The sequence below is a fragment of the Myotis daubentonii genome, chromosome 4, assembly GCF_963259705.1.
Source record: "Myotis daubentonii chromosome 4, mMyoDau2.1, whole genome shotgun sequence".
In the NCBI taxonomy this organism is placed as follows: Eukaryota; Metazoa; Chordata; class Mammalia; order Chiroptera; family Vespertilionidae; genus Myotis; species Myotis daubentonii.
The window spans coordinates 31049077-31063075 of record NC_081843.1 but is presented as its reverse complement, the minus strand read 5'-3'; the positions used below and the strand labels follow the sequence as shown (position 1 = coordinate 31063075).

General features: G+C 43.6%; 1 protein-coding gene across 9 annotated transcripts in view; it reads left to right on the top strand.

Moving 5' to 3' along the window:
* Positions 1–1063: 1063 nt before the first annotated feature.
* AUTS2 (activator of transcription and developmental regulator AUTS2) overlaps positions 1064–13999 on the top strand; it is a 1126706-nt gene continuing 1113770 nt past the window's right edge. For 4 of the 9 annotated variants that reach the window (XM_059693397.1, XM_059693403.1, XM_059693402.1 and 1 more), the window contains exon 1: positions 1067–1805. In XM_059693397.1, coding sequence (XP_059549380.1) covers positions 1503–1805 — 303 coding nt within the window. In that variant the 5' untranslated portion in view covers positions 1067–1502. Of the gene's footprint in view, positions 1806–13999 lie in introns of all 9 variants that reach the window. The other 5 variants (XM_059693405.1, XM_059693404.1, XM_059693400.1 and 2 more) reach the window with 5 other exon arrangements.

Genomic DNA, 13999 nt, shown 5'->3' with positions numbered 1-13999 from the left:
CAGTGCGCAGGCCCGGCCGCCCCAGCGCGCATGCCCTGGGCTCGGGAGCGCGGCCAGCCCGCAGCCTTTTGCTTTCTACACACTCTACAACTGGGGAGGGGGCGGGGGCGGAGGGAGCCCGGCGGGCCACGTGACCAGCCGGCCGGGGCCGCGGGGGCGGGAGCGCGCCGAGCCAGGCGCGGGGAGGGCGGGTGCGCGTGTGCACGCGTGTGCGCGCGCGCGGGTGCGGGGCTGGGCTGAGGAGGGCGGCGGCGGCGGCGGCGGCGGCGGTGGGCCGGCCGCGGAGGGGGAGGAGCGGGCGCTGAGCGAGGCGGGCGGGCGGGCGGGCGGAGGATGGGGCTGTGCCCGTGCTCCCGCTGCAGCCGCCCGGGGACACGCTGTGCACCCTCCGGCTCGGGGCTCTGGCGGCGGCGGCGGCAGCGTTAGCGGCGCGGCGAGAGCGGCGTTCCCAGCGCTTCCCGACCGCGTTTCTCCCTCCGGCCGGGCGAAGCGAAGAGGCAGCGGCACACCGGTGTCTCTCCCGCTGGAGATTTCTTTCTGCTTTCCTCGTCGACGGACTCACCCCCTCCCTTTTTTGAGGAAGGGTCACCTCTTCTCTGGGACTGGAAAAAAAAAATTTTTTTTGAGGACAGGGGTGGGTGGCAGCGACGGGGTCTGCTTCTTCTCCTCTTTCAGCTCCCCCTCCTCCCCCTCCAAGACCGAAAAGCAAACCCCACAACTGCTCCAGCATCCTCCTTCCCTTCCTCCACCTCCCTCGCCACCTCTGCCAGTTTCGCTCTCTCCTCTCCTAATTATTTCATTATTATGCGTCCCTCTCTGGGGGGTCTCCTCCCTCTCAGCTCCCTGGGAAGCCCTGGCCTCCCCTGGATGCATTTCTTAAACATTTGGGAGCCTGGGAGTGAGTTTCCTCCGAGGCGTGTGTGAGAGGCGGCGGGGGTGTTTTCCTGTGCGAGGGGCGGGTGAAGTTCATTGCCCCCACTTTCCCGCGACCTTTTCGGACCTGATTTTGACTCGGGGGCAGGGGGGACAGCCGTATTTGGGGACCGGGGGGGCGCGGCGGAGAATGGCCGCGGGGAGGGCTCCCCGGAGCCTCCCAGTCTCTTGATCAAAGCATTCCGCTATTCTGATTTATTGCCTGCTTGGTGAGTTATTTTTTTTTTCCCCTCTAAAGGAGACCTGTGTGTTCAGCCATTACTTTGCTCGGCGCCGCTCGCAGGAATCTCCGACCCTCGGTGCCGCGGGCAGCCCCGCACTTAGGCTCCTCGCCTCTCGCCCTCGCGCCCGTCCCTCCTCCCTCTCTCCGCCCCTTCCCCCTTTTCTTTCTCCTCTCTTTCTTCCCCTCTCTCCCTTCTTTCGGCCGCCGTCTCCCCCGCGCCCTCCTCGGGGCGGAGGGAAGCCGAGAAGCGGGGGAGGGAGGGGTTGGTGTCAATTTTTTTGTGTGGCCGCGGCTGGGGCCGGTAGCGGGCAGGCGGCGAGCGGGGAGACCCCGGCGCGGCAGAGCCATGGATGGCCCGACGCGGGGCCATGGACTCCGCAAGAAGCGGCGGTCGCGGTCGCAGCGAGACCGGGAGAGGCGCTCCCGGGGCGGGCTGGGGGCCGGAGCGGCTGGCGGCGCCGGCCGGACCCGGGCGCCCTCGCTCGCCTCGTCGTCGGGCTCCGACAAGGAAGACAATGGGAAGCCCCCGTCCTCCGCCCCGTCCCGGCCCAGACCCCCGCGGAGGAAGCGGAGAGAGTCCACCTCGGCCGAAGAGGACATCATTGATGGATTTGCCATGACCAGCTTTGTCACTTTTGAAGCGCTGGAGGTAAGGGGGGTCCCCTCCCCCTGGCTTTCCTTTATGCACGACCCCATTTCGCTGTGCCCGGCTCGGGAGCTTCACCCACTGTGCTCCGGCCGGTCTGTCTGTCTGTCTAGGCTGAGATCTTATTGTTGGGGGGAGAACTGGGGGCGCGGACAGACAGGCGGCAGGAGGGCATCGCCAAGCCCTGCCTGGTCTCCGGGTCTCCTCGTTTTCGCTCGCCTTTCCCCTGCGCCCCCTCCCTGCGCCCCCTCCACAGCAGATGGGCAGGAGAAAGGGGTTCAGGCATCACAACAATGCGCCCCCCTCCACGGGTAGCTCTGCCCCTACTCCTTCCTCCTCTCCCTCCCCAATCATGGCTTCTTAGCTGGTGGAAGTCTCTTTGCTGGGTTTGGGGCGCCTGTGGACGGCTCTCTGTGTGCTTTCGACAGAGCCCTATGTGCTTGTGTGTGTGTGTCTGTGTAGTGTATACCTTTCCTGGGTGTCCTCGGAACTGGAGACTGACGGTGTTTTGTGGTTTCTCTGTCCCCTCTCCCTGCCTTTTTTTTCCCTTCTGGTGAAGCTGGGGAAGGGGGCGTTTTCTCCTGGTTGGGAGAAAGGAGGGAGGAGGGGAGAGCAGAGAGGAAAGGATGGAATATCTTTCTGTATTCCCCATGGGGCTCTGTTACAGAAAGGGTTAATTATAATATTTGTGCACATATATATGCACATGTGTGTACATGAGCAATTTGGTTAAAGGACAGAAAAAGGTACACCAGGGACGACTGGTGGGAGGAAAGAATAAAATCCGAGCTGGTATCTGAAGGGCTTGTCACCCAATTGTCCCTCTCCCTTTGCTTTTGTGTGTGTGTGTGTGTGTGTGTGTGTGTGTTTTCTTTTCTCTCTTTTTTCTTTCTGATTGGCTTTGTGTGTATATATAAGTCTTTATTCCTTGGGTACCTGCAGTGTTGATTTCCAAACGCACATTTTGCTGCCCTCTAACCAGCTTCTGGGGAAGGGGGTGGGTAGTTAGAGGTAGACTGCCCAGGGGTCAGGGGGAAACAGTCTTTACCTGGAAGAATCAGATTTGGTGCTGGTATGGGTCATTGGTCTCTATACATGTAACCCCCTTTTTTCCCTCCCCCTGCCTTGCTTTCCCCACCCCCAACACACCACACACACAGGAGGCTTTGAGATTCTGCAGAGTTGGTCCGGCTTTGCTTAAGCACAAAATCAAGATAGTTGGTTTCTAGCCTTTCATGCACTTGGTATGGTTAAAGGTTCCTGAAGGAAACTTTTTCATTTCCCTTTGATTTTGTGCTGTTATTATGGTATTATTTGAGATGATCAAATGCAAGCTTAGTTAATGACAGCTTAAATCTCACATGCAGTAACTGTACAGGCTGAGATTGCTGGTTCTCTCTGTGTGTTTGGGTGTCAGGTTTAATATATTTTTAAACGAAAGCCTTCCTTTGGGGTTGTTTTTTTCTATTTGAACTGCGTTTTGGTTGGGCTGCTGGTGGTGATGGTGGGGGTGGATGGTGGCCAGTGGTTGGGGAGGAAGGGAGGGTGGTTGGTGGTATTGGTGACCATAGATTTTGATGTCAGTGATTGAATCTGTTACCCTTTTGGTTCTAGAACCCGTGCTTTATTGGCTAAAATGGATTGTACACAATCGTTTTGAGTGTTGAGGCTCACCACTTGTTAGGATAATTCTAACTGTGGCTTCAACTTTGCCAAGGTGGGAGGGTGCTGTACAGGGTGACCTCTTTCTCTCTGTTTCTCTGTTGATTTAAAATAGGGATTGACATAGCAGCATGTATGCTAATAGAAAATGCTGCCTAGAATTTGGTTCATGATTGCTATGTGTGGTTAGTTTAGGACAGTACTTGTAAAATCTGGTTATAAGTGGTTCTGCTTTTTGCACCTTTATCCTGGGCTGCCCCGTGTCCCCTTTCAGTAAGCCAGAGGGATCTGTAGTTTCCCATGAACATTTTTGAAGGCCAAGTAGAAATAGGTGTAACTTACGCAGTAGTTTTTAAAATCATTGTTACTTTTGATAAATATTTGCCTGGGCTTGTGATGTGTATATCTACTCATTTGGCATTTGAGAGAAAATGTGCCCTTCTAGTTTCTTTTGGGCTTGAAAAACTTTTAATTTTTAGAGAAGACCAAGTTCAAAGTGTACTGTTAAAACCATTACCTTTCTTGCTGTGATTATCTTTTTTTTCCCCCTGCTACTTTTCTCAATTCAAAATCCAGGTTATTTTTAGCTGAATACTATGCTACCTTAATATCTAAATACAATTTACACATCTGTGTGTGTGTCTAAATGGTCTAACATTTAAAAGAGTTTTCTTAAAACTTTATAGAAAATTTAAACATACACAAAAGAGGCGGCCCTCTTAGCGCAGTAGGCAGCGCGTCAGTCTCATAAACATACACAAAAGTAGAGAGAACAGTTTGATAAACCCCAATGTACCCAACACCCAGGTCACCAACTGCCAGCTCATGTCTCATCTTGTTTTATCTGTATCCCATGTACTCGACCTCCCCTCCTAGATGTGATATGAGAAATATGTAAATATTTCTGTATGTATCTGGAAATGGTAATGACTTTCAAAAACACCAAACCCCCCACAGTACCATTATTACACCTAAATAAACGAGTTTCCTAATATCATCAAATATCCTGTCAGTGTTCACATGTAAAAGAGCCAGCTTTTGTAGAAAAGCTGTAAATTTTTCAGATTTAAAAAAAGTGGGGAATAAAAATAATGTATATTTGGTTCTATGGACAAAGGTAGATCTGTTTGCTGCACATTTGTGTCCAGGCTGGATGGTCAAACATATGTGTGCAGTGATCATGAAGATAAAACTTATGTATGTACTCATTTTGGAAGATTTACTCAACTATCACCATAAAATGTGAGGGCTTATTAGGAAACAGGCCACTAAACTATGAACTTGGATAGAAATGTATGTGACAGAATTATTATAGATGCTAAGAGTACCCTAAATATATATTATTTTTTGTGTGCCTTGTGTTTAGAAATGAAAATAGTTGTCACCATGTAACATTGAGGCTGCTGCTAGTGTTGTGATAAGAAACCAGAAATATTGGCTTATATAGCGAGGCTTGTATCTCATGCCAGTTCAGAGCAATAGCTGGCAAACTGGAGTAGCATACTTTGGATGTTAATGGATGGACACATTGATTTTTGACTCCCTCTTTAAAAAAGAGGCTCCTGACTCAAAATGAAATGTGCTGATATAAGTTGTTCCAGTCCAACTGTGACTTTACTTTTGCTGGAGCAAAAGTAAGAAACGTGCCTAATGAGAACCGCATTTTTATGCTGATTGTTTTTTCACTGTTGGATATTTAAGATGATGAAAGCTTTGGGAGTAGTTTGAGAAGCCCACACTTTATAGGTAGTAAAACTGGCTGAGGTAGTTTCATATTCTTCAGGGACACTTGTCTTGAGTAATTGCACCCTGAAGTTCAAGTATGTGATTGTGAAGAGTCTCATGATAGAAGATAAGAGGGTAGGTGAGGAGGCTAAAGTTGATCGTGGTGTTCTTTTCATTAGGCATTTGAGAATCAGAATTACCATTTGGATATGGTATTGTTTATTTGGATATTCTTTGAATAACAGGTTGAGAGTGAATATCCCCAGATGTCATGCCTCATTTAAAAAAAAGTGGCTTCTAACAAAGTATAATGAAAATGTTGGGGTTCCAGTACTATCAGTGTACCATAATATGCCAGGTATTATTGCCTTTCTGTTCTTATTTGGGTTCCTTTCTGTGTAGTCTCAATTAGTAAGCCATGTGAGTGCTGCAGCTAAAATTTTGACTTTGCAAAATCATTATTACCCCCCACTCCACTCCTCTGTTGTGCACTGGATTTTTAAAGCAGCCTCCTTTTGTACAATTGACCAAGGGAAGCAAAGATGAAATTGGTGGGATTAGCAGACAGAAGGCCAACTGGAGCTCTGTAGGCTTGTGAAAACTAAGGAAGACTCATTTCTGGTGGATACAGGATCAAACCAAGAATGTCATGTGGTCTTCATTTCCTCACTCTGTTTCAGGGCTTCCCCTGAAACGCTACACATCGATAGTGTAAATAGGCTGTACAGAAGTTGTTGTACTTTTAGTATACCATGTTAATAGGCTTTAAAATTTATTATGGTCAAATATCATTTATTCAGTTGTTTAAAAAAACAACATTAATCATGTTCCTCATATCAGTCAGCAAATATTTATGGAGTGCCTGATATGTGCAAGGTATTAGAAAGAGTACAGAGAAACCTAAAATATATGTGACATCTTGAAGGAGTGTACAGTTTAGCTGCTGACAAGTCCTGCACCTACAAAATTTTAAAATAGGCACTTGGATGCCTAATACCAACGACGTGCAATAGGCTTTCAGAGAATGGGGTAGTGAGTGCCATTGGCTAAAGTATTTGAGACGTCTTCATGGAGAAGATGGAACCTAAAAGGTTGAAGGGATTTGGATAGATAGGGAAGGAATGTGGGATGGAAAGAGCATTCTAAGAAGAGGGAATAGTGAAGAAGGTGCAGAAAAAAGAGGAGTGAGAAGATGCTATTTTATTAGGGGTTAGGGGCAAGGAAGGCCTGGTAGAAAGAAGTCCAACATTATGGAAGTCAAGAGTGCTTGTTAGGGAGTCAGGAGACTAGTGGAGAAACATTCCAGGCTTGGCTGTCCTAACTGGTTGAGTCACTTTGGGAAGTTACTTTCTAAAAGTATCATTTTCAAAATCCATTAGTTGAGAGGTTTAGGCTAGTTTTAGAGCAAAGGTACCCATGCTGGATAGGAACACAGCTTTGCCAGGTGTTCAGAGGTTGTGTTTTAGAACAGAAAAATGTGATCTGCTCTCGAATAGTTTTGGAACTTGATGGACTAGACACAATTCAAGGGGTGACTTGTTAATGTCAGAATTAAGTCTTTTATTATGTGAATGTGAGTTTTGAATATCAGAGAAGGCCATGTGATGTGCCTTATTTCCTAAATTTATTTGACCACAGGACACTTTTATTGTTGGCATTAAAATCCGTAATCTGGTATGGGAGATACTGGGAAAGGTCTGATAGATCCCTTCCAGGAACTTGGTGATCTCTGAATTTAGGGAGAGTGAGCCCAAGATAGACTACTTGGAAAACCAGGCACAGAAGTTTGAAGTTGCAGCGGAGGCTGCTGCTTAAGTGGGAGTGGTAAGGGGAGTGCAAGGTGTAAATAATGATGATTAGTTCATTTGTCCTCCTGCTCTCTTTTCCTGCCTGGTGTCAGCCCTTTCATTGATTGTTGGCAACCCCACCATGAAGTAAGAATTGGTCAGTGATTTTCATTAATAGCACTTTCAGTGTGATAGCAGCCCAATTCTCATGCCACCAAGCTGCCTCTAGCCAATGTTATATCCTGTCTTCTTAGTCCCTTCTAGTGTATTGTTGCTTTTTAAGCAAGCTGGAAAGAAGGTTGGATGAAAAAGAGGGTTGGCACTGACCTTAAAATAAAGGTTTCTTTGGCTCGTTTGTGTATGAAGTGCTAGTTCAAGAAAGGTCAGAACCTTTCTGGTGTTTCTCAGCTAGGGAGAGCTGTGGAGATATGTTTTGTTTTTGCATTTTTCACTTTTTATCTTGGGAAGCTTGGAATGGCATTGCAGGGTAAATGGGTCAGTTCCTCCTGCATTTCACTTCTGAAAATGTGCATAAGATCTGAGGAGTTCTAAGAGGTGAGAAAGTTTGCAGAAATGGAAGAGTGTGAATACTGTGCTTGGTTATGAATTCAAATGTTTTACTGTGTGTACTGAATTTCAGCAATTTACTGCACAGATATCACTTCAGAAGTATTTGTGTGAAATGAGGACAAAGATTGTGATATGATGATTCTACACAGTTTGTGTTAGCTGTTGAGATTAACGACTTCAGCTCTTTTTTTGGAAGTAGAGAGAATATAAATGAACCAGTAAATTGAAAAAAAAAGAATCACAAAGTTAGTGATTAGCTTTTCATCCTTTCTGAGAGTGTTGTTCTATAGCTTTCACAGTTGGAAAAGGGTTAAAAAAACAACAACTAGAGCAAAACTAGAGCAAGCTCCATTAAAAAAACCAAACTAACACAACGGAGCATTGAGAGTGATAAAGAGATTCTGATATGCAACAGTTGTATATACTGTAAAAAAATTTGTGATTATTTTTAAAGAAAAATAGGATTAGAAAGAAGGTCCCTATCCTGAGAAAATCATAATTGAGGCCAGCAGTTAAGTAATTTAGGTCTCAATGGCTACAGGATTTGGAAGCCTTTTGGAAAGAATGCCTGTAGCACTATTTTTTTTTTTAATCCTCACAGGAGGATATTTTTCCAGTGAGTTTTAGAGTGGAAGGGAGGGAGCAGTGGGAGGAGGAGGAGGAGGAAGAGGAGGAGGAGGAGGAAGAGGAGGAGGAGGAGGAGGAGTCAACAGCTATTCATATGGTTGCCTTCCTCATGAGCCCTGACCTGGGCCAGGGATTGAGCCTGCAACCCAGGTACATGCCCTTGACCAGGAATCAAACTCGGGACCCTTCAGTCCACAGGCCGATGCTCTAACCACTGAGCAACTGGCTAGGGCCTGTAGCACTTTTTGATGGACTGTGTGTGTGTGTGTGTGTGTGTGTATCAACATGCAGAGAATGGAGGACAGTGGGTTAGTGGTTTTACATTTTATTTTACCCTTATACTGCATGTAGTCTAATACACTAACTTTGTGAAAGTGCCTCATAGTGTTTTTTTCTCTTTAAGAAACAACACTTTCAGGGTCAGGATTAAACCCAATATTCTGCAGATATAGGAAAAAGAAGACGGAAACAAGATAGCTGCTATTCATTTGGTAAACTTCCGAAAAAATCAGGGAGATTTGAAAACTCAGGTAATTAAAGTCTGGAAGAGCAAGGTAGGAATTAATTTGGTGGAGAGGTTCAAAAATAATTTAGGGACATTGTTAGTTGGGTCAGAACTGTTTTTCTTATATAATTTGTATTTGTTTTATAGATGAATGCCAATTTTGTTTTTTCTCGAAGATGGCAAAGAATTTTGTTTCCTTCTTCAAAATCTTAGCTGTGATCTTCATTTCTTCTCATAAGTCTGGAGGGTAAGGGGTATACAGTCAGTAGGTATCATTGTAAGATCCAAAGAATAGGCCCTGTTTATGCTGTTGGTAACAGAGGAGGGGAGAAGTGGATTTCACATAGTATGGTTTCCTTTACTTTCTTAGGAAGAGACTAGACAAGTGCAGGCTTCTTTCTGTGTGTCAGTCCTCTTCAGGTCTCTGATTCCATCCTTTGCAAGTGAAGCCGTAGCCTGAAATGGTGTGTTTTTCTCCTTCTTTGCAGGTGTTTATTTCACATATTAGTGTAAATGGCAATCTCATCTCAGAATCCAGTTAGATTCCCCACCCACCCACTGCCTGCCTGCCTCCTTCCTTCCTTCCTTCCCTCCCTCCCAACTGTACTCCCTTCTTCCCCTCTCTCTTCCTTTACTGAGGTAGATCTATCAAAATTATTAATGCAGTTAATTGAAGGCAATAGATTTAGGAAGTTGTGAATGAAATGTGGCAATTTAAACACTTCAGACCTCATTGTTTGAACTTTGACAGTCTGAGGGAGGGACTCTGATGTTAGTAAATTGCTTGCCACAATTTTCTGGGCTGTTACAGCTCATCATTCTGATTTTCCATTTATATCCAAACCTCTAGTTAGGATCTGCCTGACAAATGACACAAATTGCCAAATTACATACAAATGTTTTTTACTTTACTATCATTTTTAGCTTGCCACCATACCTCAAGGTGTGCCATACCTCCTTGGTACCTTCAGAGTCCTGGAAAATCCAAGTGTGGTAAAATGGAGGCATAAGAGAGGAGGGGAAAGCCCAGAGTTTGTAAGTAATGGAAAATGACTGGGATTCATTTTTGGCAGAAAGTCTTCAAATTGCAGGTACTGTGTGCTTGCTATTAACTGAAGCATTTTGAAATGACCTGGGCGAGATTCTGAAGCATAGCCTGTGAAGACAAATTGTGACTCTTGTTATTATGGCTGAAATCTGGTACTTTCCAACTGCAGTAACATTCTGAATCTGGGACAGGATTTAAGTCAATTCCAGGATCAAATTGTGATGGGACCTGAGGGATGTCGTTTTCCTTGTTGTCCCCACACTTGCCCTACACTGCAGCACCATACCAACCTACCAACCTCATTTAAGGTTTCTACAAAGTTTCTGATGGCAGAGCTTGAAAAGAGGCATTAAAAGAATCCAGTATTGCAGTTATTCCTCAAAAGTTGTGCTGAAGTAGACTTTTTGTTTTTGTTAGATAGGGTTTCTGTTCACTTATACTTGCTGGCTAAATGTTGTTCAGTGAATAGTTTTCTATAGTTAAAAACTAAGTAGGAAAAAAACCCTAAGAGAATGAGGATGTAGATAGAACAATAGATGAATATTAGATTATCATTTGTTTTTCAGCCACATACTAGAAATTCCACCCTTTCTCTCTGCAAGTGTTCAGTTGGCAAAATAATGAAGGTCCAGGATTGTGCTGTTCTAAAATGATTTTATGTAATTCAAGTGAAGTTATGCTTTCACTGCGGCAGAAGGGCAAACATGCATTTGTTATGTTTTGCTGTTACTGGTTACCGTTATTGCATTGCTGTGTATTGTAGTTTGCTCCTTTCTCATTTCTTATCAGGTAATCAGTTTGATTACTTGTGAAAATTACAATTTTGAGCTTAGTGTATAGAGCAGCCGTGGGCAAACTACGGCCCGCGGGCTGGATCAGGCCCGTTTGAAATGAGTAAAACTAAAAAAAAAAAAAAAAAAAAAAAAGACTGTACCCTTTTATCAAATGATGTTTACTTTGAATTTATATTAGTTCACACAAACACTCCATCCATGCTTTTGTTCCGGCCCTCCGGTCCAGTTTAAGAACCCATTATGGCCCTCGAGTCAAAAAGTTTGCCCACCCCTGGTATAGAGCATCTTTAGGAAGAGTTTATCCTAAAAGTTAGGACTCAGCTTTTTTCAGAGCAGTCTTTTGATCCATTTCACTCCAGCCATTGTTGGCCAGTGTAATTTTATAAGTACAGATGATGTCTTTAGTGATGTAGTTCTGCCTCTACTTTTGCAAATGAAAACAGCCCAGAGGTGTTAATTGACCTGCTTAAGAATACACTGGGAGTTAGAGACTCTCACTGTTATCCCATGAAACTAGGAGACTGTCTGCTTCTCATTAGTACTAAGGATTCCCAAGGACTGAAAATGTTGGAAATTGTTTTTTAAAAAACAAGAGTAATACTACAAATGAGAATGAGCACCCATGATTGTAAAGCTTCCAATTTTGCTAAGAATTTGAACACCCCACCCAGACCCCACTTCCCAGAATGAGGATGTAGAAGAAAAAATTATTAGGGTAATGATATGAGGATTTCTCATCCTTGAATATGTAATGGAAAGATAAAATAACTATTTGGATATAAAATGACAAAATTTTAACATAATTTTTTGGATGAAATATTTTCTTCAGCCTGACAATTCAGAGAAACTCAGAGTAACTTACAAGTTTAGTAGCAGGACATATGGAACAAGTGAACTTTGGAGTATGGTGGAGTTGAAGACTCAATCAGACTTTTCTTTTGCAGCAGAAAGAGTCAGACCATTAAATAAATCCACATGGTGTATTGGCTAAGCCATCTTGCATCTTTATGGCTGAACCAGAAAATATATAATAACTTTGTCATGTGTATGTTTTTATAGTCATTCATATAATGAAAAGAAGTTTTCATGAGATTGTAATAACATCAAGATGGATATAATTAAAACAGAAGCAGATTGACACCCCAAATTAAATGCAAACCATAAAACATGATACCTGAGCAGTGTGCTTTACATTTTTGCTGCAGGGGGCAGTCAGCCAGATATGCAAATAAAGACATTGATGAATTTCTCGGGGTGTGTATGTGGTTGCAGAGAACCCAACTATTTTATTAATCTTTTATCAAGCCTTGTTTAGATTTGCAACAGCAATGGGATGTATTAATTTGGCAGACCAAATAGCTTAGGACCAGAAAGTAGGAAATAATAAAGGGAAGGACATGATTGATATACTCTGTTATAAATAACACATGCAACTGACAAAGGGGCTGAGTAATCTTTAGATCTGTGCTTGATGTCATTAATGGAGTTGTTAAACCAGGATGTTTGAGTTGTTCAGTCAGAGAGGCTGCCTCCCATTTAAAATGCAGGCCTGTCTCTCCTTACACCATGGACAGGTATGTTGACAAAATTGGTGTAAATGGAATTTTTGTAAATTGGATCAAATGCACCAAGAGAATCTTACTGTGAAAAATGAGCCTTTTTCTTTCTTTCTTTTTTTTAAAAAAATCAAGTAGAGTATTCTTCCTCTCTGCAGGGAAGTTGGGATTTTGGTAGAGTGGGTCTAAGCTGGACATTGCTTTTCCCAAAAACACTTTTCTGCGTGTGTTCTCTGTGCTCCTGGAAGAAAGTGACTGTGAGATTTGCATTTTCTGTTCAGGTTGCATACCTCACTTGGTCTGTGCTTCCAGGAATAATTGGTGGTGATTTGAATAAGCCCGCATCATTCAGATTTCAGAGGTTGGTTTTCAAGTGCGTGCTAAGGAGGGCTTGCGGCTATGCTTGTGGAATATGATTTCCATATCTGTTCCATTGGGGAGTCCAGGCATGTCATAACCACTTTAGAGTCATAATTGTACAGAGACACCCTAGCTATAATTTTTCTATATGACAGTTCAGTTTTAAAATTGTAAAGATGCCAAATGCAGGGCTGTATTGTTATTAGGGAAGTCGGTGACATCTGTTATATCTTGTTAACCAGGGGAGGAAAATGCTTTAATCAAAACAGCTAATTATGTCCTCTCAACTGATGAAAGATCTTTTGCTAAATTTTTGGAATTGGCCTTAATGGAAGAATCTGGCCTCTACAGGAACTTGAAGTATATTTACTCCTTTTATTTGAAAAATACTATTGTTAACCGTGGTGACATAAGGGTGTTTTAATTTTGTCAGATTGCTCTTACACTGCGTGTGGGAAGGGATGTTTTCAGAAGTTGTCTAAGCCAGCATGAAGTTTTTGCTTTTGTCCTCCCTCTCACCTGCACAGCGTATGAGGCCCCAGAGGGAGTTTGTATTTCCAGATGTGAGCCTAGGAGGATGATATATGGTGGCTCAGAGCCACCTGGGGAGAGAGCAAATGATAATTACAGGTGAGAGGCGCGGGGATAATTCAGCCTGTGTGCTGGGAGGTGCGATTTCACACCTGAATGTTGAAACCTGCTGTGTTAGACAGTTGTGTTGTTTTAAAATTAGTTTTGTTAGTCTAATATAGAAATGGGCCAGGTTGTTCCAGGTCACCTTCAGTTGAAGGACTATAACTGTTTTAAAATATTGGAGTATAATATGATTACAGAAATACTTACTGTTTTTTGAAAAAGTAGTTTCATATGATACCTGAAAGTGTAAAAAACTGTGTTTTTAACTTAGCATATCTACACAGCTTCTAGCTCCCTTGATCACTTTTTAAAATTCGTTTAATATTTTGGCAGTATGTCTTTCCACTTTGAGTCATTCAGACTTCAAAACCTATCCAGTAAAGCCATCCTATTATCTATATTTCAACCAAGAATTAATTTTATCTGCACATGTTTCCAAAATCACAGATGATGATGATGATGTTGATAATAACAAAGTAAAATTTATTGATAGTCTTAATGCTGGGATATGGAGTAGATCAGAGAAATGATTTGTTTCTTAGCTTTCAGAGTATTTTATCTGTCTAAAATGATTTTCCTGTGGATTGAGATCTTGGGGGGTCAGCCTAAAGGAGTTTTTGAAGTGTTGACCATGACACAGTGTACTCTGTGTTTTACTTGGGATCTGGTGGGAAGCTGAAGAGCTATCACATGCTCTGTAATGGCTTATTGTGTGTCTGTTACATGCTCTTGGTCTGTTATATGCTCTGTAATGGCTTATTGTGTGCCACTTAAGAGTATGACTGGAACCTTGAAAAAGCCAGTTTTCTTCCTGTATTTCCAATGTATTTTATTCCCCTCTGTTCTCTACCTTTAGCCTCTCTACTGTTGAAGTTCTCAGAATTGTTGCTTCCTTTGCTCAGTAATCCATGCATAGTAGGTGCTCGA